At 41.2% G+C, this 21726-nt stretch overlaps 1 protein-coding gene across 4 annotated transcripts in view; it reads left to right on the top strand.

Moving 5' to 3' along the window:
- The window catches only part of UVSSA (UV stimulated scaffold protein A), a 65334-nt gene extending 47253 nt beyond the window's left edge, over positions 1-18081 (top strand). For all 4 annotated transcript variants that reach the window (XM_075571238.1, XM_075571242.1, XM_075571248.1 and 1 more), the window contains exons 10-14: positions 2671-2799; positions 6569-6752; positions 8329-8440; positions 11894-12080; positions 17663-18081. In XM_075571238.1, coding sequence (XP_075427353.1) covers positions 2671-2799; positions 6569-6752; positions 8329-8440; positions 11894-12080; positions 17663-17756 — 706 coding nt within the window. In that variant the 3' untranslated portion in view covers positions 17757-18081. The remainder of the gene's footprint in view (positions 1-2670; positions 2800-6568; positions 6753-8328; positions 8441-11893; positions 12081-17662) is intronic.
- The last annotated feature ends 3645 nt before the right edge of the window (positions 18082-21726 follow it).

Genomic DNA, 21726 nt, shown 5'->3' with positions numbered 1-21726 from the left:
ATGAACCAATGACATGCTGAATAAGGGCCAATATTTTACTAGGCGAGCTGTGCTATAAGACCTCTTGCATTCAAGTGAGTGGGTTGTTAGGCGTCTTCTGCAAGATGTCCCATGCATAGCACAACTTATTACACATGGCCCTGAATTTCGGTTATTCTACTTTTTATTCATTTGCAATCAAAATGATTAGTTTCCCCCTCGCCCCCCCCCTCCCTCCCCCCATAGTTTGTAGGTATGGTAAGCTGGAACTTGAGAGATGTTTAGTTAAGTTGTCCCTTTTGTGTAATGTCGGTGCTTGTTGAAAGAGTCATCGGCTTCTGCTCAAAATACAAACTGCCCCTCTGTCATTCAGGGTTTTCAGACAGGGAGCAGGTTGACCAGCGGTAGAAGAAACATTTGGTGTTCATAGATATTGCTTTAAATAGTTTACCTTGAAGAGGACAGATTTTATTTAAATTTTTTTGCTTCTTTATAAATTAGTTTTCATTTTTTTTTCTTTGTAGTTGATTGAAGAAGCTGTCCCGCCTAGTAGGTCACTGCACTTGGTGATTTAATGTACATTTTTGATAGTGCTGATCAGAACTATCCCCGTTCAATGTAAAACTCCTCTGTGAAATTGTATGTACGTGTATGTATGTTATCTCCGCTAGCTATGTCGTTCTGGAGATAAATGGATCTGCAATTTGAATGTAATTGCCCTCCCAAGGTTCTGAATGTGTGATCTTGGCACAATCCCCTCTACACAGAAGTACAAATGCAAATCTTCATCGTGTATGGTAAATGTGTGAGGGGGTATATAAAAATGCCATAAAACAAGTCGTCTGTCACCATATAACAAGCAGCTCTTAAAATCACAATTCTTGTTAAAATAGTTCAATTTTACAGTTTAGTGTTTGTGAAATATGATGTAAAAGGAGCAGGGTTATAGGCAATATATAACCATAACCAAACTTTTCCAAACTCGTCACATTTGTGGTCCGCAATGTAGTTTGTTAAAGGAACAGTCTCTCTTGGGATAAATGTGAACTAATGAAGTGTCATGTCATGTAAAATGTACCTAACGGAACCCCTTTAAAAAATTTTTTTAAATTGTGTATATATATATATATATATATATATATATATATATATATATATATATATATCAACTGTAAATATTACTGTATGTTCATTTGCATGTCTTAGACAGGTCTGCAACCCTGTCTTTCCCCATTGTCACCCAGCATACAGCGCTTCCACTGCAGCAATGGATTCTGGGAAATGACATGCAAATGAGCACTCAGTGCCACCTTTTGTCTCAAGCTCGTATTACACAAGACAATCCTCAAGCCATGTATATGTATATATACATATACATATACACACACACAGTGGTCGACAAATCACCAAAAAATCTACTCGCCACCTAGTACCAAACGTGTGCTGCTTGGGCCAATAGGAGCTCGCCACGATGTTAAATCCACTCGCCCGGGGCGAGCAAATTTATAGGTTTGTCGAACACTGTGTATATGTATATATATTTATGTGTGTATATATATATATGTATATATATATATATATATATATATATATATATATATATATATATATATATATATATATATATATATATATATATTATTTTTATTTTTTTTAATAAAACAAACAGGTATTGGTATTTTGGAAATATTATTCTACACCTGTAATATCCCGTAGTAACACAATACCTTGGAATGTTTTTACGGTCTGTACGAAAGCTCTTTTACGATGAGACAGGTTTTTATATAGACCTCTAGGTTGTGGGAATGTTTCCCTCTTGATGTTTTGTTTGGCCAATTATGGTAGCATAATTAGGTAATGAAGCATAACAATTATCAGTTTTTTTTTTTTTTTAATTAAACAGACCTGGAGAAAAATAGAAACGTGCCCATTTTTACACAAGCAAATAAGTGAAAATATTACTTAAAGCTGCAATACTACTCCCCCCCCCTTTTTCCCCCCTATATGTAAAGCATGTGACCATGTATAATTCTACATGTTGCCTAAGCTGGCAATCGATTGGTGCTGCTGTTATAAATTTGTAAAAATCCTCCTTGTGTGCCTAACATAATGGCCGCCTTTTCAGTTTCAATCAATCCTTCATTCAGTAACTCAGCAGTTATAATATATCCTTATATTACTAAGGTAACATTATCTATTTTTACAGTTTACAGCACAAACTGGTGTGTACATTGGCAAGAAATTATCACAAACAGGAAAGTGTTGTAAAAAACTTGCACTGCTTGGGAGGTGGCAAAATCCTTCTATACAAATCAAGGGTTGCTTTAAAACACATTTAAAAATGGAAGAAGAAGAAATATATAAAAACAAAATACAGTCACTATAATACAGAACTGATTTTATTTTAAAAACAAAACAAAGATTTCACATGTTTTGCTGCTTTAAGGAGAATTGCATATTTTAGAAAACCAACTCTTCTGATTAAGTGGTTTAAAAAGAAAACTTTTTCCGATGTGACTCTTTAAATAATGGTTTAGACACATTGAAAGTTTTGTATGTAATGGTATAAACGTGGAAATCGGCCTTAACATATTCTTAAGTTCATTCCTATATAATTCATATTGTCAGTATTATATTTTCTGTATTTTCCTCCTTTTTGTTTATTTAAAAAAATATAATATATTTCTACAGCAGTTCAGGAGAGGCCAGCAGCGAACGTGAGAAGCGGGAGGCTGGGCTGTGTAAGGCACCTGTCATTCCCTTTGGATTAGACCTGCAGTATTGGGGAAAGGAGCAGCCCACAGCTGGAAAAATACTCAAGTTAGTCCAATGTTTTTCTTTTGCAAAAGTGACTTATTACATGAAGGTTTGGCATGAAGGTTACCTTTTAATTTGTTTGTCTGTTCATACATAAGTCCCTTAAGAGGAAGCGGGGATTAAGTGGGTGAAGTACTGGCTCCCAAATAATGACTCTCTGAGCCAATTTAGTATGAAACGAGGTGTGTCCCCCCCCCCCCCCATTATGACCATCTGTGCCTCAGGTATTACACAAAAAAATAAATACTGTCGTTTTCTGTATAGCATTGACATCTGAACTAATTGCAATTAAATAGATTCATATTCTAGAATAGTGTTTCCTATTCCGTGTGTGTTTATTTCATATAGTCCTCATGGTTAATGACGCGTGTGCACAGAATGTTATAGACAGTCCCTGCCCTGTAGAGCTTGCAATGTACATTTTGGCGGCACGTGGTAACAAAATGACTTGCCCACGGTCACAAGGAGGGCACACTAGGATTTAAACTGGGTTCACTTACCTCATAGACCAGGGAGGGCCAACCAACAAGTCAGGTGTTCAGAATATCCCAGCTTCAGCACTAGTGGCTTAATCCGTGGCTCAGTCGACTGAGCCACCTGTGCTGGAGCAGGGATATCCTGAAAACCTGACCTGTTGATGACCCTTGAGGGCTGGAGTTGGCCTCCCTGTCATAGATCGTGTCCTTACTACTACGTACATCTGCGGCCCCCCGTGCTAGGCCTCGGCAATACGTTTGTCCTTTTGAGGTGGTTAAGTTTTGAATGAATGGGCAGGATAGAGCATTTCTCTGGTTGGAAGTTGCCTGAACTGCGGCATTTTATTTTACTGCTGAGTTATTCAACTCACAGGTGAAATCAAAAGCATATTTCACAGCCTGTCTGCCTCTCGCTGTACAGCTTTACTTTTATGCTTTGCTATAAAATAGAGGGCACGCCTCTGAACCACATAGCTTATTACTACAGATATGCCAAACTAACAAAAGATAATTTACTTCCCCCAGTCCAAAAAATGACCAGTTTATGGCTCTGGGTGATGCATTAACTATAAAAGTATTTTTTAGAGGGCACTCACCCCCCACTTTTATATGGAGTTAAATGCTGGCAAATACACTTAAAATGAACCGAAGAACCCTTTTTGTTCTGGAAGGTAGAATGAGGCTCTTACTTTATTCGGGGTAGTTTTAGCTCTGCAGTGCTGCCCAGGCTTCCATACTGCTGGTTTGTATGGGCTGAATAGCGGCTTGAAAATACTTTTTGCCGCCTTTGTCACTTAAATTAACATTACAGAGCCACAGAGAGAAGAAAAAAAGCGAATGTTTTATTTTTAATTTTTAATATAGCCATGGTATAATATTCAGTGAGTCATTATTTCACGAGTTAATTTTCAATGTAAATATGTTTCACTTGTGAATCTTCTACAGTGCGAATTAGGCTGGTATTTAAATTCTTTCCAATTGGCACAAGGAATAACCCAATGCCACTGCAACCCGTGTAATATCAATTCTTGCCAAGACCGCCTCTGTTATGACTCAACTTTTCAAAACGGCATTTCGATGGGTTTGCCCTCTTCTTAAAAACAGTTTGTTTTATCCCGACTTCAGGGAATCCTATCTTTTTGTTTTTTTAACACTTATTTTAGTAAAGTTTAGAAAAAGTAAAAAAAACGTAATCTGAGATTCACGTATAAGTTATGAAAACGAATATCTCATACAAATGTTTGTGAAATATTATTTTAGTTTTTTTGATCTGGTATAATAAATATGTAAGTTTTGTTAAATATATTGTATCTACCATTAATAATAGTATAAAATATTCTTCCCGCCCACATACAATCTTTTTTTTTCTTCATTTTTTTTATCCAGCCCCCTTGGAAAAATAGTAGAACAGCACTTCAAAATAAATATCAGTAAGAAGTATACGTGGTGATTTACTAACCACAAGTCTCAATGTAGTTCGTATTAATGGTGCTGACATCAGACTGGTTTCTGTTCAAGAATACAACCACTTCAGTAAAAATCCAGCACTGTCATTTTCAAAATGCGTATAATTTTATTACGCCGTAATTGAAACATGCATGGTTTCAGGGAACAAAATTCTCTGGCGAGTACAAGCAGCAAAGTTGTATGTTTAAATATGCAGAAAAAAAAACACTTTTATTGATAGAGAAAAAGTGAGTGTGAGCACTACATAGACTTTGGCTAAAGAAGTAGTTGAAGAGCATCAAACTCCATTGATGGACTAATATGCCTCTCAAGCTGCATGCAAGCTTTTTAGCCAATTCTGGGGTTACAGTGGGGAGTATTGTACGAATCTGTAACTTAAATCGGGCCAAAGTTCTGTTGGTTCGTGTTGCAATTCTTACATTTGTAGCCTTTATCTCAATGGCATTACAAAATTATTTTGGAAAATCATATAAAAACGTCATATTTTTCATGCTGAAATTTGTGACTGGCTTTATATTCAGGTGTAATTTGATGGAGAGGATGACCACGATGCAGTATATTTCCCAGCATTCATTTTTCTGTGGGCTTGTCTTCCATGTTCTCATTTGAGTGTCGTTCTATGAAGCTACCCACTTGCCTAACTATATGTATGAAGTGGTACTGCTGGTGTGTGCTGTAGTACACATCTGCTGTGCATACAGTATCTCGGACTAGACTGTTATTCCCATCACACTTCAACTTTCCCTTTCGACTGACAGGTTTAAGAACATACATTGACCAACGGCTTAACTGTTTTGTGTTCTGTTCTAATACCTCATCTCCTACACAGTGAGGTTATCTCAGCAGGAGCAGTATTGACCACAGAGTTGTGTAGTTTAATTGGTTTCTGGCCAAGATGAATTTGTAGCTAAACTTGTGTCAAGTTAGGGCAGTGAAGAAGTAATGCAGCCATTCATGCCAAGCAACACTGATTCTGAGACTTATCAATTGTTAGCTATGGCATGTGGCAGAAAGCTGTATCTTAAGATTTGTCGATGCAGAAAATGAGTTGAATCCCCATACACCCTGCTTAAGCTTTATAAAACACCGTGAAAGTGGTAAATAAATAACTGCTGTAGAGCAAGGTATATTATAATGTTAACATCACCATTTGATTCTGGAGAGGCATTCATTTTTAAATGCAGATCCCCCATTTTGCACATAAAAATAGGTACCACTATATTTAATGTATTTGTGCCGGATGGGGGTACAGTACTTGCAAGAAATTATTTTGCAGTACCCCTTCTATTTAATAGTTCTTATAATAGCTGATCTTCCAGGATCCCAAAAGATGCAGCGTACCTGCTATGTCAGTGTGCTATGTTTTTAGCCAGTACTTGCATATTTAGTTTGTATAAGGCCGCGCTTATATTGCCGGCGACGCGACGTCGCCTAAAAACAAACGCATTGGCGCTGTCACGTGTGCTTATAGTAAGCGCGACAAAGCGACGTGGCGACGCAATTTTCTGCAGCCAGGAATATTTGATTTTTTTTAGGGTCTGTTGCGTCACGTGACAGCCCCGGAACCAATCAATGGCCCGGCCGCGCAAAGCGAAATAAAACTTTCGCTAGCGACGATGGCTACAGGTGACGTCACGCGTTCGGTCGCGTCACCCGTCGCGGGCACGATACGCGCGGCCTAAAGCAGGTGGTGAGACTTAACACAGCTGTTTCCATGACACAGACATGGAAAACACAAAAAAAGGATACACAAAACGATGTGTAACGTAAATGCAAAATGTTAATGGCAAACTTCAGCGTCTTGATTTCCTTTCTATCCCTAACTATAGAGTCCGTTCTGAACATAGATTCTGGGCACACAGTGAGGTGGAAGAAGAAGAAGAAAATAAAGAGTTGGAAGCCATGTTGAACACACGTTATGTAACGATCCCTGGCCGCTTTGAGCCCGTGGAACACAAGTGCAGTGTGCCACTGCCTAATGGGAGCTTGTGTGAGAGGCAAGACAGGTTTAAGGTATGTATGCAGTGTGCCACTGCCTAATGGGAGCTTGTGTGAGAGGCAAGACAGGTTTAAGGTATGTATGCAGTGTGCAAACCACATTATACCATTATACCTCAACGCCAGTCATCAAGACCCCCCCCCCTCCCCCCAACAGGTCACAATATCCCTGCTTCAGCACAGGTGGCACTCATTGAGCCATCTATTATGCTGAAGCTGGGATATCCTGAAAACCTGACCTGTTTGGGGGGGGGGGGGGGTCTTGAGGAGACTGGAGTTGAGGACCCCTGCATTATACTTTGATGGTTAAAAAGTGCATTCGCTCGTTACAAACCTGCTCAAATATTCAAAGTTCATCTCATGTTATAGCAAAAGAATGCTTTTGTTTTACTTTCATTTATATGACTTGCAACATTTAATGGTTTAAAAGGAAGCACAAAGCTCCAATACAGGTAGTCCTCGCTATCCGACGTTTCACTTGAAAACAAATGGCATATCCAACGCTTTACAATGCAACCCTTTGGGCCGTTTTTCGACGCCGAAATGCACTATCCAACGCCTGAATGCGTTATCCAACGCTCACCGCCACTGATTAACACGGGACTCACTTTACAACGGTTTCACTATCCCACGCTACTTCCAGAAAGGACTCCGTTGGATAACCGAGGACTGCCTGTACAGACACGTTTATGCTTTCCTTAGATGCTATCTGGAAATCTGCTGCTTGTCATGTCTCGTGCTACAATTGTACTTCATTACAATGCCATGTATCAACCGTGTCAGTGATATTTTTATTTATTTATAAAAATATTTTACCAGGAAGTAATACATTGAGAGTTACCTCTCGTTTTCAAGTATGTCCTGGGCACAGAGTAAAACAAATAGTACATGGTTACAAGTACAGTTACAGAAATGAGCAGTGATACCTACAAGGGTACTCCAGCTTAGCTCACAAAACATGCTAAGGAGCTGGAAATATAATTATCTTCCTTGACCAAGTTTATTTATCCACATGGTGACCATTTTACTTTTTTCAGGGTTTCTTTGAAAAAAGAAGTACATTCATGTCACTGCTACGTTAAAATGCTGCGTTCTTGTCAATTCAGTTCCCTGAATCCTAGGCCCATTCTAACTATGCAAAGTCCCTCTGTCTGAGGGCGCTCCCTGCTCCACACATTGTTATATCACACAGAAGGAAGGCGCAAACATGCAGTGGTATGTTTAGTGCATTAAATATGCATGGGGCGCACCATTTTTAAGCCAATCAGACAAGTAGAAATACTGTACTTAAAGTGTTGTGTTTTTTTATTTTTTTTATTCATAGTAACGGAATGCTTTCGTGTTTTTATGATGAGCTCCTTATCATTTCTGTACTCTGGCACATTTTTACAGACAATATGTGAAAATGTAACTTTAATGGAGATTAAGCCAATCAAATCTAGAAGTGATTTAAAACAAAAACAAAAATCTTTGTTTTTTTTGGCTTTTACAGTTTGTGGAGGGTCAGATTGTTAACTTCATTAAATACAAAGAACCTATTTAAATAAAAATCTTACATACCTTTCTTTTTGTCTTTTAAAAAAAAAACAAGTGCCCATTCCATGGGAAGATAATTCCACGGGATGAACTTGGAGTCCCAATTAGCCCTGAAGACCAGGCCAGAGAAGCCAAGCAGAAGTTTGAGAAGCAGACAGAGGAACAAGGTTTGTTGTACAAGATTAGAGTGGTACAGAGAGGGAGGTTTAACGCTGCATGTCAGCAGTTTACCCATAACCCAGAGGTTCTCTACGCCAGTCCTCAAGGACCCCCCCGAACAGGTCAGATTTTCAGGGTATCCCTGCTTCAGCACAGGTGGCTCACTGAGCCACCTGTGCTGAAGCTGGGATATCCTTGAAACCTTACCTGTGGGGGAGGCTGGGGACTTGAGAACCTCTGCCATAAAACAAACAGCAATGTGGTGTAGATCAGCGGTGCGCAAATTGGGGGAGGCAAGACTTTTTGGGGGGGTGGGAGCGGGATGCAGCGTTTAGAGGCCCCACGTTGAGAGCGCGAGGCCTCTGTTAACTTACCCGGCTCCAGTCACGCGTCTATGACGTGTCAAATGACGCCCGTTGCCATAGAGACGTGACGTCAAATGACACCGCGGGTCACGTGACGTCACATGACCCTGCAGTGCCATTTGACGCAACATTAGAGGCGAGGGGGGGCATGACCGAGGAGGAGAGAAGTTGGGGGGGAGGCGCCAGGCAGGGAGTTTGCGCACCGCTGGTGTAGATTGTCATTGTGCTGTTTGGGAGTAGACTTTTACACTAGTAAATATGTCTTCTACCATCCTTTTTTTCGTGTGGCCTGTATACTTTGTGGGGTCAAACTGCTGCATAAAGAATTCAGGTGCATGCCCTTATAGGACCAAAAATGCAGTAGCAGAGGGAATCCGTTAATATGTTTGAGCCAGGTGATTTACCTTCTTTTCTTCAATAATTGAGCCAATTGTTAGTGTTTTTTTAATTGTTTTTGAAAGTTTTCAAAGCTTTTATTTAAAGTGTGGCTTCCATGATAAGGTAATGAGATGCCTGTGCCGTGGTAAAAGAAACCGTTCTGGAAAGGGTGGGACAGGATACTTAACATGCAGCATGACCAACACAAGGTAAACATTAAAGGGATGAATCAAACTCCCAAGTCACAGTTTACACTGATTACAAACATTGAGGAGCCGCTATCTGCTCTACCCACCATACAAAATACACGGCTTTTTACCAGCTGTTCTTTTGCTGCTGTTTCTTTCTTTTTTTTTTAGCAATCCAGTGTGGGTGAAAACCGCAAAAAAAAAAAAAGGAACAGGTAGAAATTGATCAGCACACGGTGTACATCGGGTTATGTGCAGACCTTGTTTCTGTCTTTGGAGGACTGCTGGTATAAAATGATTTTAAATACAAATTCTTGAAGGTTTTGATTTAAAAGATTTAAATAAAAATCAATCCGTGAGGTTTAACCCATTGCATGAACTCCAGCCATTTTTTTTTTTTACTATGTGGGACTGCACCTTTAATCAGGCTTATTCCTGGTGGAAGAGGAAATAGCAGCAGAAGTCCCTGCAGCCAGTACATACAGTGTGGGATAGAGCTGTGAGCTGACCCCAGTGGCTTATAAATTATTGCACTGACCTGCTAATCTGCAGTGTTCATCCTTTCCAATAGCTCATACACTGAAGCAAATTAAGTGCCTATTTTTTGTGTCAACGTTGAGGAGTATCTGGTTCTTCAGCCTTTAGTGACTTGTTAACAAACAGGTATCAAGACGAGCCAGTTGAGACAGGCCCCTGGCCAGTCAGTTGTGAAATAGCATCTCTTTACCAACTAGAGTATTGATTCCCACCTACCCTCGCAAACTGTGTAATTTTCTTTTCCCTGCCGCTAAACTCGGTAACAATGTATGAAGAGCTGTAGGCCCCCATCAGTGCTCGAAATAGCTGCTCTTCCCTGGCATCTTATTGATTTTTCTCAAAAGCTTTTAAATTGCTCCTTCATTTTACGCGGGTTCATTTCAGCTGTACTGGATGCCGGCATTTCTTTCTTGTGTTTAAACAATTGCTCCATTCACTGGGTTCCTAAACTGCAAACGCCTCCTTATTACTGCGAGGCAAACTCTTTACGCCACGTGCCTTCATCTGGAGTCTCTGGTTCCTGTGCCCGAGTTGGGGCTTCTCCGTAGGATAGTAGCAGATCGGGCTGGGGAGGTTTCCAGCTACCACCGGTATATCCTAGACCAAGGGTGAGCAACTCCAGTCCTCAAGGGCCACCAACATATCAGGTTTTCAGGATATCCCTGCTTCAGCACAGGTGGCTTAGTCTTTGATTGAGCCACGTGGGCTGATGCAGGGATATCCTTAACCTGACTGGTTAGTGGTCCTTGAGGACTGCAGTTGGCCACTCTTGTCCTAGATGTACCTTGTTTAATTGTAATGCTATAACGTCCAGTGCGTATATCTCCTGGTCCAGCATGTCACTAAGGCCTCGGGCATGGTGCCTCGGGCCGCGCTGATCCGCGCTCCTGCTCTGCCTCGCCTGCTCAAACTGGAGCTTTTTTGTGTCCTGGCAGGCAAGGCAGTGAGCGCGCTTTGGGGGCGGAGGCGTGGCGGAACGGAGGCGGGGCTAGTCCCTCGCTCCCATTGGATGTGAGCGGTCACATGACCTCTCCCCTGAGCGGCAAATTTTAAATTTGCCTGTCTCCTCAGAATTTCTCAGCCTCCGCACGCATGCGGAAGCAGCTGCTAAAGCCGCGCTGATCACAGATGAAGGGGGTAAGTTCACCTGCTCAGCGCGGCTCAGAGGGGTCTGTGGGACTATGTCCCAGGCCTAATTAGCAGCATTAGCAGTCTCTTATTGTGAGAAATATGGGTTTCTGCTTCTTCTGTCATTTTAGCAATAACACTTTTACAACTCTACTCTTTCCTGCAACTTTTGGTTCCCTTCAGAGTCCCCCTGTCTTTCCCGACAATATGTGCTATTGGGCTGTTTGGACTTTCAGAAGCCATGTTGTTGCATGGCTCTGAGCATTTGCTGTACTTTACTCCGACTTTAATACATTTTAAATGGTTTGCCGAATTGGTTTATTATCGCAGGGCCGTTTCAGATGCGAAATTAACTCTTTCTATGCCAATATCTTGGCTTTCAAAATTTACTCTTCCAAAATGTATTTTCTCTGTCTTAAAAAGGGGGCTGATTTTACAAATGAGTTTTTCTTGAGTCTCATACTGGATTATTCAACATTTCTGTTGGCTTTCTGCTGTGGAGATCTTTGATGTTAAAGAGCTTTTGTGATGCCTACAGATACCATTATGAATTTAAAATTCTTTACCTTAATTCATTGTAGTGTTCTAATCACTTCAGCTTTGTTTCATTAATTAGCATTGAGATCCTAACCGAAGTATTATATATAGTGTGTGTATAGTTTATAAATGGTCATTATATACAGTCTGTTCTTCTAGTCAGATTTTTGTGCTCCTTTCGAACCGATTTTCAGTTAAAATATTTTTGCGGTGATTCTCTCTTTAACCTCCCGTGTATCGGCTTTTGAACCAACAGTGCTCTTCATTGTTTTGTGTTGTATTGACAAGCAGCTTGGAGAACTGAAATCCCTTCATTGATTCCCCGCAGACTGGCGAGACCCTGAGCTGATGAGAGAAATCGAGGAAGCTACAGGAGTAGATCTCGGGTCATCCAAATACAGCAAGAAAGGAAAGGGCGGGAAAAAGAAGGGCAAGAAAAAGTACCCAAACCTGACAGATCTGAAGCAGAAGGCCAACACCTCCCGCTCCCGGCTGGAGAAAAAAGTCTTTAACACGTAAGATACTATAGAGCATTTCTGGCACGTTGTGAAAGGTTGCTGCATTGTCTGGTTCTAGTAAGAAGACTAGACACGTCCCCAAACTAGAGGATTTATTATTTTGGTTTGTATTATTTGACTATATCTTGCATCATACATTAAAGGAAGCACGGGTCCCAAAGGCTGTGAACATCAATGGGAAAAAGGACCAAACTGTTCATCTCTAGACATGGATGTACAGAACATGCAATACATAAAAATATGTTTTTTTTTTATTGAATAGTGCTGACTGTGTGTGTGACGGCAATGAATGGTACCTCCTTCAATACATTGTATAACGGGGTAGATGAGGCATAAGGATCCCTCATATATAAATTCTTAACCCTTTTACTGCCAGAGGGGCCGGCAGTACATTGCAAAGGCCCCGTTGGTGAGGAAAGGGTTAAGGCCTTATTAGGCAACACGTGCCATCCCGGGAGATTTGATATGACACAGTACGAGATCTCTATCTTTTCAGGGAGGAAGGAGTAGATGAAGGAGCCTCTATTATGAATAGGGAGGGTTTGCCGCTATGCTGACGGCCCTGCAAATAGCATGTGCTATTTGTGTCCTGTTTCTTAAATACTACAGCTGAGAGTAGCTAAGCACTCAACGTTATTCACTCTAATGCAAAGTTATGTCGTTTTCCCCAACTTTGTTACGTTACTTAGACAAACACAAGTAGCACTTTTCCACCAGACTCTGGCTTGTTAGGATAATAAGTGGCAAGGATTTCATCACCAAATAAAGCAGGGCGTAAACACCAACAGGACCGGCTGCAGTCCCTAATGTGCTTAAAAGTGCTCTTTCCCATTGTTGTGTAGCATGTTTGGGGGACTGAATTGGGTTAGAGACGGTTGACCTGCAAATGTTTGTTTGCTTTTTTGTTTTTGATGAAAGCCAAAGGAAATCTCTATAAATACAAAAAAAAAATCTATTTATTGACATCTGTTTAAGCATTCCTTGCCCTCCGGAGAAGGCACACATGGTGTCGCTGCACTGAAAAGCGTCAAACGGCAAGCGCATAGCAATAGATTTCTGTACCGTGAGGTAGAAAACCGAATTACTGTAGAAAATAGAAGAAACATTTTTAATGACAAGATAATATCAAGTATTTTACAGTTCTGAAGCACAGAACGTCAGAACTGTAACATCATGCTGACATTACTGGATATTAGGCAGTTTTCAATAAACATGCAGAGAAATTGTAGGCTTGTCTATCAGCAGAAGGGTTAATTAAGTGTTTTACGCCTCACAATTGCTATTTTCCTATATGCACACTGTATGGACGGGTGAACAACAGTTAACCCCTCAGGCGCTCAAAAGCAAAAGCAATAGCTGTTGAACATTCTCAAAATGTAACTTAGGGAGTATAGGTCACAGCAAACTACACATTGGTGAGAGTCTTTTCCAGCAACTGGCTCAGAACGAGCTCCAATAAGATTGAGATAAAAAGAAACTCACGTAGAAATGAAGTGTGTATTGCCGTGCCTCACGATCCTCATGCCGCCCATCCTGCCGCCAATCCTGCGGTAGTGCCTCAATCAGTGTAGTGTGTAATACAGCATCTGCGCGGTCCTCTGATTCTGAATCCGGCCGCCTACCCTGCTGTGATGGCTCCCTCGCAGTGGGTGGTCACGTGACCGGCGGAGATACGTCATATCCGGTATGACGAGTAGTGTGGCAACAGCCCGGCGTGCTAGCAACAATACAGGAACACAGGAACTCCTCCCGCAGGAGGCAAATGCAAAGCACAGCCGCAAATAGAGAACGAAGGAAGGCTGGTGAAGTGACTAAATGATCTTTATTCGCACAGTATACTTAGAGGATCCGTCAGTATACTGTGCGAATAAAGATCATTTAGTCACTTCACCAGCCTTCCTTCGTTCTCTATTTGCGGCTGTGCTTTGCTTTTGCCTCCTGCAGGAGGAGTTCCTGTGTTCCTATATGCACATCCTAATATCTCCAGTCCGGCTTCCAGAATTGCTTTCGTTCATTACCTCCTGTTGCACTCAGTGCCAATACCGATCTGTCCGCCTGCATATACCTGTACTTGTATGGCCGGGCACAAATTTGAAGATGTAAGGCCGCGCTTACAGTGACGGCGACGCGACCGATGCCGTCGCCACTAGCGAAAGTTATAATTTAACTTTCAGCGACGTCGCTGGCGACAGGGTCATGGATTGGTTTACAGACGTCACATGTGACGACAGTGTGTAAAAAAAATCAAATTTACCCTGCTTCCAAATTTTGTCGCTCCGTCGCCGTCGCAGGCACTAAAAGCGCAGCCTAAGACTTGTCTAAGAGCTGTAGAAATTACAGCCGGAATTAGGCAGATCTCCCGTGTCGGGATACCTTTATTTTACAGCAAAAAAAAAATAACCGACATGATACACAAATATTTTATATTTCCTTTTTTTTGTTTTTCCTTACCCCCTACTGTCTAAGTGGGGATCAGAGAGAAATCTTTAAATAAAACTCTAAAACAGCTCCCCAATTATTCAAACGTTGTATTGCTTGATGAAAAAATACTTTTGGAGCAAAATCGTTTTAGCTGTGTATTAATTTGATTTAATTTAGATTTTATGCCTTTGATGAAGAGCCTCAACCACATCCACATTGTATGTGTATTTATTTTAGTTCCAATACTACTTTGCTGATCGTGTGGCAACCCTTTTTAAGTGTTTTTTCTTTGTGACGTACCTGTGCATTTCTTAAATGTTGATGCTTGCATACATCCACTTTGAACATCCCCTTTACTACAATATGCATCATAAAGCATCGTATTTGACACCTTACTGCCATGTTATTAAAGTACAAATTATATGATGGTGCTCAACAGGTCTTAATTAACAAAGGGATGGACCAGTATAGGAGTGTACTAGAAATCGATTAAGAGTGCCCTTTCTTTGAGAACAAACAAGGTATAATTACCTTTCTGGAATTGAAAGCAAGTCATGCATCCAGTTGTAGCACACAAGAAAGCTTTGGACAACTGTTGACCATAAACCAGTCTCCAGTGGAAAAACCGTGTTAAGTACGGTAACTATATCATCACATGGATAATATACTAATGGACATATATACATTCAGAAAGGTATACATCTTTTTAAATCATTTTTTAAAGTTGTTTTGGAAATGCTAGTAAATCTTTTATAATTGAGACTGAAAGGTTTTTTTTTTTTAGTGCCCTTTTGCCTTTTTGTTAATGTATTATTTATGTTTGTCACCTGTATTCTTTGGGAGAGGAAAAATAGGTGTGTGCCTTTTTGGGAACACACACACACACACACACACACAGCCCATGTAAGCTCAGAACGCAAATCCACCACATCATATATATTTGTGTCAAATGGGTTGCTACTGGGATTGTTTATAGAACAAAAGACAAGGCCCTAGTGCTACATCCAACTTGACATATGATATAGTTAAATACTTATGCGTATATCTTTATAAGCAAGGGTCAATTAATTCAATTCTTTGGCCCATCTGTAGGTCCTAACACGGCTGGCCCTTGCTTATGAGTAGATAAACAGATACGTATTTCACTATATCATTTGTCAAGCTGGATGTTGCACTAGAGCCTTTTTGCCTTTTGCCGTTTTGGAAGCCTCAGTTGCAGATTTAGCTGATTTTAAGCGGCCAGCATTCGTTCACATTGTACTGCCAGCTGAAGTTTGCTGGAAGTTAGTTGGTTTGCAGCTGCTGTTCCTAGACTTCGTCCCTGGTGCCCTCTACGGGGCAGGCCCCAGTCTGTGTGTGCGCGCGCGCACAAGGCGCGATGAACGACTGCCTTTGCTAAAAGACAAGATTTTTGTCTTCTGGTGCGGCGGCCGAGCGTTGGCCACATCGCAGCGGCGGTTGAGGCAATGAAGGCGATCCAGCCACGTGACATCATGGCCGTGCCCCCACCAGGTGTTGCCTGAAGTCCATCAGATCGCTCTGATGCAGGGAATGAGTGCCGCCAGACACCCCGTCGCGCACGCAGTGGGGCCGTAACCTTAAAAAGCAACGCAACCTCCACACTGTAGAGAGTCCGGACAGGATAACACCTACAAAATAAGAATAAATCTAATGGTAGTAAGCCCCACACTATCCCCCTATGGGTGAGGTGCACCTTAATAGATGTGAATATAGTACACTAATTCAATCAGGCAAAGACACCTATTTCTAAAGGTTGGTATCAAGTTAATGTGCACTCAAGTTAGTTGGTTTGCAGCTGCTGTTCTTAGGAAGCCTAGAATCTTGGTGATATTCCCCCATCTGTTTGCATGCTACAAGTTTGGAAAGCAACGCCCTTCTGTGTATGCATATCTATGCCCTCCCACGCTGCTATATTATGCCACCATTGTGAGAGTGCTACATCAGAGCATGTGATGTTCCAATGATAATTAGTACTAAAAAAAAAAATGTAACATTTGAAGAGATTTCATGTTCTTTAACCAGTACCAAAGAAACATACAAGTTTATCCTAAACTTTGAAAATGGACACAAAATATGTTATGGTGAGTTAAAAACAAATGACAATGTGCGCATGCGTGGTATTTAAAATGGACAAATGACTTCTGTTCAGCTAGATGAGGCATTAGAAAAGGTTGGACAATAACGGTAATTCTGATTTTGTTTTGAGGATTAATGCTGCAGTAGTTGGAAGTGTAAAAGAAGAAAATGAAACACACATGCACTTTCAAGGACCCTTTTTGTCAGAATACTTGTTTAGCATAGAAGCCAATTTTACCCATATTAGAGAGGCTTCATGTTTTGGTAGATGTAGGAGGAAAATACCCAAGGCCACTATCCCATCTCTGGATTATACGTTTGTGCGTTGCAGATTTTACTATAGGGTATCACTTTACTATTCAAGTTCTTTCATGTTTGTGCATTGGGGTCACTCTATCTGCCTTTACGGAGTAGGACTTGCTTCCTAAAAGCTGGTATTTGATGTTTGGGCGAAGCTTGTGTGTGGGGAGCGAGTATCAACCGCTTTTACTATTGTGGGTATCCCATAGTGTTTTTGGGATTCCCATTCTGTAATTGGTGACATAGGTGTTATTCATGCTCTGTATTGCTATGTGTCTTAAAGTTTCGGGGACTGGAATATGCTGGAACAGTCTGTTCTCACTGAGTACTTTGTTGCTTACTTCACTGAAGCTACCACAATAGTCTGGATAAGGGTATTTTACCTTTGCCTAATAACCGTCCTCCTTTCAAAGAACCTTGGATGCCTGCTGTTTATCTTCTAAGGTCGGTGTTAAAGCATAATGACAAAGGTGGAGTGTACACACATTAAACCGAGCCTTCAATTTGTTTACTCCTGTTATTAAAACCTTGTTGGATTAAAACTATTTGTATTGCAGTACTTAATTTAGTTAACATGTCTAATTTGTTCTGCCTCATCAGTGCAATGTTGGGAGGAACGATCAGTAATTAATGATACCTCCTTTTTTCTTTAACATATCTATAAACACTCTCTAGCATGACTTTATTTGAGGAAGGGAATAGCCAGGCTGTGTGTGTGTTTATTTTAGGCCAACGTTTGCTTTTTTTTCCCCTTCTTGCAGAGGATCAGTGAAACGAGTGATAAGCGCAATGAACCAAATGGATCAGAGGCGACATGAGAAGTTTGCAAACCAGTTTAATTATGCATTAAATTAAAACGCAAGAGAAAGATAAGCCATCAAGCCTGCCGCTACATGGAACACTTATTTTAAGGACCTTTGAAGAAAAATTGTTGTAATAGAAGTATTTTTCCCCCTAATGATAATGTCTTAACATATTTGCATAATTTGTTATACTACATGCATTTTTCTATACTTGAAAATGTTGTACATATTTGTATGTTTAAAATGTTTTTTTTTTAAAAAATGGTATGATTGCTTGGAGCAAACATTACAAAGTATCAAATGCTTAATATACTTGCTCAGGGTTTTGGCCAAATGCGGTCTATGCTTTGTACCATTATAAATAAGTAATGTCTCTTTTTTAACTCTTGTTTTTGGTATACTAAGCATTGTAAAGCTTTCTCCAATTAAAGACACTTTGCAGTACAGGAATAGTTAATTCCCCTCCTGAGCAACTTTCGGTTGCCAAGTGACAGATTCACCAAGCGCCGGTACAGGATAGGGCCCCATCCAGCGTTAATTTTATTTCGCCAGTGCCACGTCTGGAGCGCTAACCTGTACCAGCGCTTAGGCAAACAAATAGAAATAACCCTCTAAAAAGCGCTGACCTACAGTGATGCCTAAATGCTAGTGCAATTCAATTAAGTGCAAATTCAATTAATTAAGTGCAAATAAATAGTGATATCAATGTGATGATAAGTGAATAAGCGACTACAGGAACAATAAACTACAGACTATTCCAAATCTGGTAACAAACATATATACATACAAAATAAAGTTCCTAGCGCTAATAAGTCCAAGATACCGTGATCTTAAAGGCAGTCTCTGATCTTTTAGATGGAAGATGGGCTTGGTGAAGATGTTTCAGATGGGAAGATGTCTTTTTGGTGTGGATTTTCACAGCATCTGGAATAACAGATAATGGACACACTTGATTGCGTAGCGTGTTTTCACATTCAGTCCCTATCTCTAGCTATGAAGAATCTTACTCACATAATGGACGCCTGCATATTCAGTGGAGAGAATCTGTGCTTGATCCACTTCACATCAGCTCTTCTCACGGACCCCACGTGGGATGATTAGCTGGAGTACACCTCGTTCAGTGGCGGCGTCGGTGGTGGTGACAATGCACCCCCACGAATATGGAATAAGGGGTAGACACAATATAGTGTAATACGAACACACACTTTAATACAGGTTAAAAACAGTAAAAACCACACTCACATGTTCCATGAGTGTGTAGAGACATACACAATGCCGTCCTCAACTTGAAATCTCCTCGTTGCGCGACAGAGAGGATCACTGCACACAGACCCGCTGTCGACTGCGCGTGTGACGTCAGTGATGCAGGGAACTCTCTTCGCGTGTGGAGTACGAGTGCTGGGACGGCTCACAAGGCTAGGCTCCTCCTCCCTACGCGTTTCGTGACACGTGGTCACTTCGTCAGGGGATGTAGGAGCCTAGTCAATGTATCCCTTATGTAGCAGAACCCAAATTGAGTGAACCTCCTACTGGGGGCGGGGCATGCAATTGGATATGGCATGGAGGATCAGCATTTATATTGCAAACGTGAACGGGGTTAACCCCATGACATGATCACCCATACTGCTGCATATAGGATAATGTTAAAAGAGGAGTATTATTAAAACAATAAAAATACATGATAATTACAATGTGATTCATATAGATGGTGAAATACACCTAATACATATGACATGAATATAAAACTGACAGTGGAATGGATAACTGTGAAAAAATATATAGTAACAAACTTGGAAGGATCCATACAATGGAGAGCATTACAATAAAATACAAATGACTTGGAGTTAAAAACTGGTAGGGAATATATGACGACATGCTAGTTGTCTTTTAAAAAAGCTGCAAGGTCAAACTCAATATTAAGTCCCAGGGGGGACAGGGTTTTGAGTGTATATATCCAATAGCTTTCCCGTTTGGAAACCATATTGAGCCTGTCCCCCCCCCGCCAGCTCTTTTTTGGATTGTCAATCCCTACACATACTAGGCCTTCAGGGTTTTGGCCATGGTGCAGTCTGAAATGATTTGAGACGCTATGCGTCTCGAGGCCCCTCTTTATATTGTAAACGTGTTCTGCGAACCGTCTTTTGAGGGGTCTCCCTGTGCGGCCCACATATTGCAGGCCGCACGGGCATTCCAGTAAATAGACGCAGAAATCTGTCTTGCAGTTGATAAAGGTTTTTATATCAAAACTTTTCCCTGTCACATTTGATTTGAACTTTTTTGTTTTTCTGCTGTGTTTGCATCCAATACAGTTCATGCATGTGTACCAGCGCTTGATTAATCTGCCCCATAAAATGTGTAGTGGTTGTGACACCGGGGGAAGGGATTTACCCAAAGCCACATGGATCATCTGGCAATATGACATGAACAAGAGTCACATTTCAGAGGCCAGTCCGTACTCGGCTTGGTTTTTATGTAACACTTTTTTGACTTCTGACTGTAGAGCCCTGATGATAACATGCCCCGTTTAGATGTAATTGCCCTGATGATAACATGCCCCGTTTAGATGTAATTGCCCTGATGATAACATGCGCCATTTAGATGTAATTGCCCTGATGATAACATGCCCCGTTTAGATGCCATTGCCCTGATGATAACATGCCCCGTTTAGATGTAATTGCCCTGATGATAACATGCCCCGTTTAGATGCCATTGCCCTGATGATAACATGCCCCGTTTAGATGTAATTGCCCTGATGATAACATGCGCCGTTTAGATGTAATTGCCCTGATGATAACATGCCCCGTTTAGATGCCATTGCCCTGATGATAACATGCCCCGTTTAGATGTAATTGCCCTGATGATAACATGCCCCGTTTAGATGTAATTGCCCTGATGATAACATGCCCCGTTTAGATGTAATTGCCCTGATGATAACATGCCCCGTTTAGATGTAATTGCCCTGATGATAACATGCCCCGTTTAGATGTAATTGCCCTGATGATAACATGCCCCGTTTAGATGTAATTGCCCTGATGATAACATGCCCCGTTTAGATGCCATTGCCCTGATGATAACATGCCCCGTTTAGATGCCATTGCCCTGATGATAACATGCCCCGTTTAGATGTAATTGCCCTGATGATAACATGCCCCGTTTAGATGCCATTGCCCTGATGATAACATGCCCCGTTTAGATGTAATTGCCCTGATGATAACATGCCCCGTTTAGATGTAATTGCCCTGATGATAACATGCCCCGTTTAGATGTAATTGCCCTGATGATAACATGCCCCGTTTAGATGTAATTGCCCTGATGATAACATGCCCCGTTTAGATGCCATTGCCCTGATGTGAACATGCCCCGTTTAGATGTAATTGCCCTGATGTTAACATGCCCCGTTTAGATGTAATTGCCCTGATGATAACATGCCCCGTTTAGATGTAATTGCCCTGATGTTAACATGCCCCGTTTAGATGCCATTGCCCTGATGTTAACATGCCCCGTTTAGATGTAATTGCCCTGATGATAACATGCCCCGTTTAGATGTAATTGCCCTGATGATAACATGCCCCGTTTAGATGCCATTGCCCTGATGGTAACATGCCCCGTTTAGATGTAATTGCCCTGATGATAACATGCCCCGTTTAGATGCCATTGCCCTGATGGTAACATGCCCCGTTTAGATGTAATTGCCCTGATGGTAACATGCCCCGTTTAGATGCCATTGCCCTGATGGTAACATGCCCCGTTTAGATGCCATTGCCCTGATGATAACATGCCCCGTTTAGATGTAATTGCCCTGATGTTAACATGCCCCGTTTAGATGTAATTGCCCTGATGATAACATGCCCCGTTTAGATGTAATTGCCCTGATGATAACATGCCCCGTTTAGATGTAATTGCCCTGATGATAACATGCCCCGTTTAGATGTAATTGCCCTGATGATAACATGCCCCGTTTAGATGTAATTGCCCTGATGATAACATGCCCCGTTTAGATGTAATTGCCCTGATGATAACAT

Source organism: Ascaphus truei, chromosome 1 (assembly GCF_040206685.1).
Source record: "Ascaphus truei isolate aAscTru1 chromosome 1, aAscTru1.hap1, whole genome shotgun sequence".
Lineage (NCBI taxonomy): Eukaryota > Metazoa > Chordata > Amphibia > Anura > Ascaphidae > Ascaphus > Ascaphus truei.
This window is presented reverse-complemented; position numbering and strand designations above follow the sequence as displayed.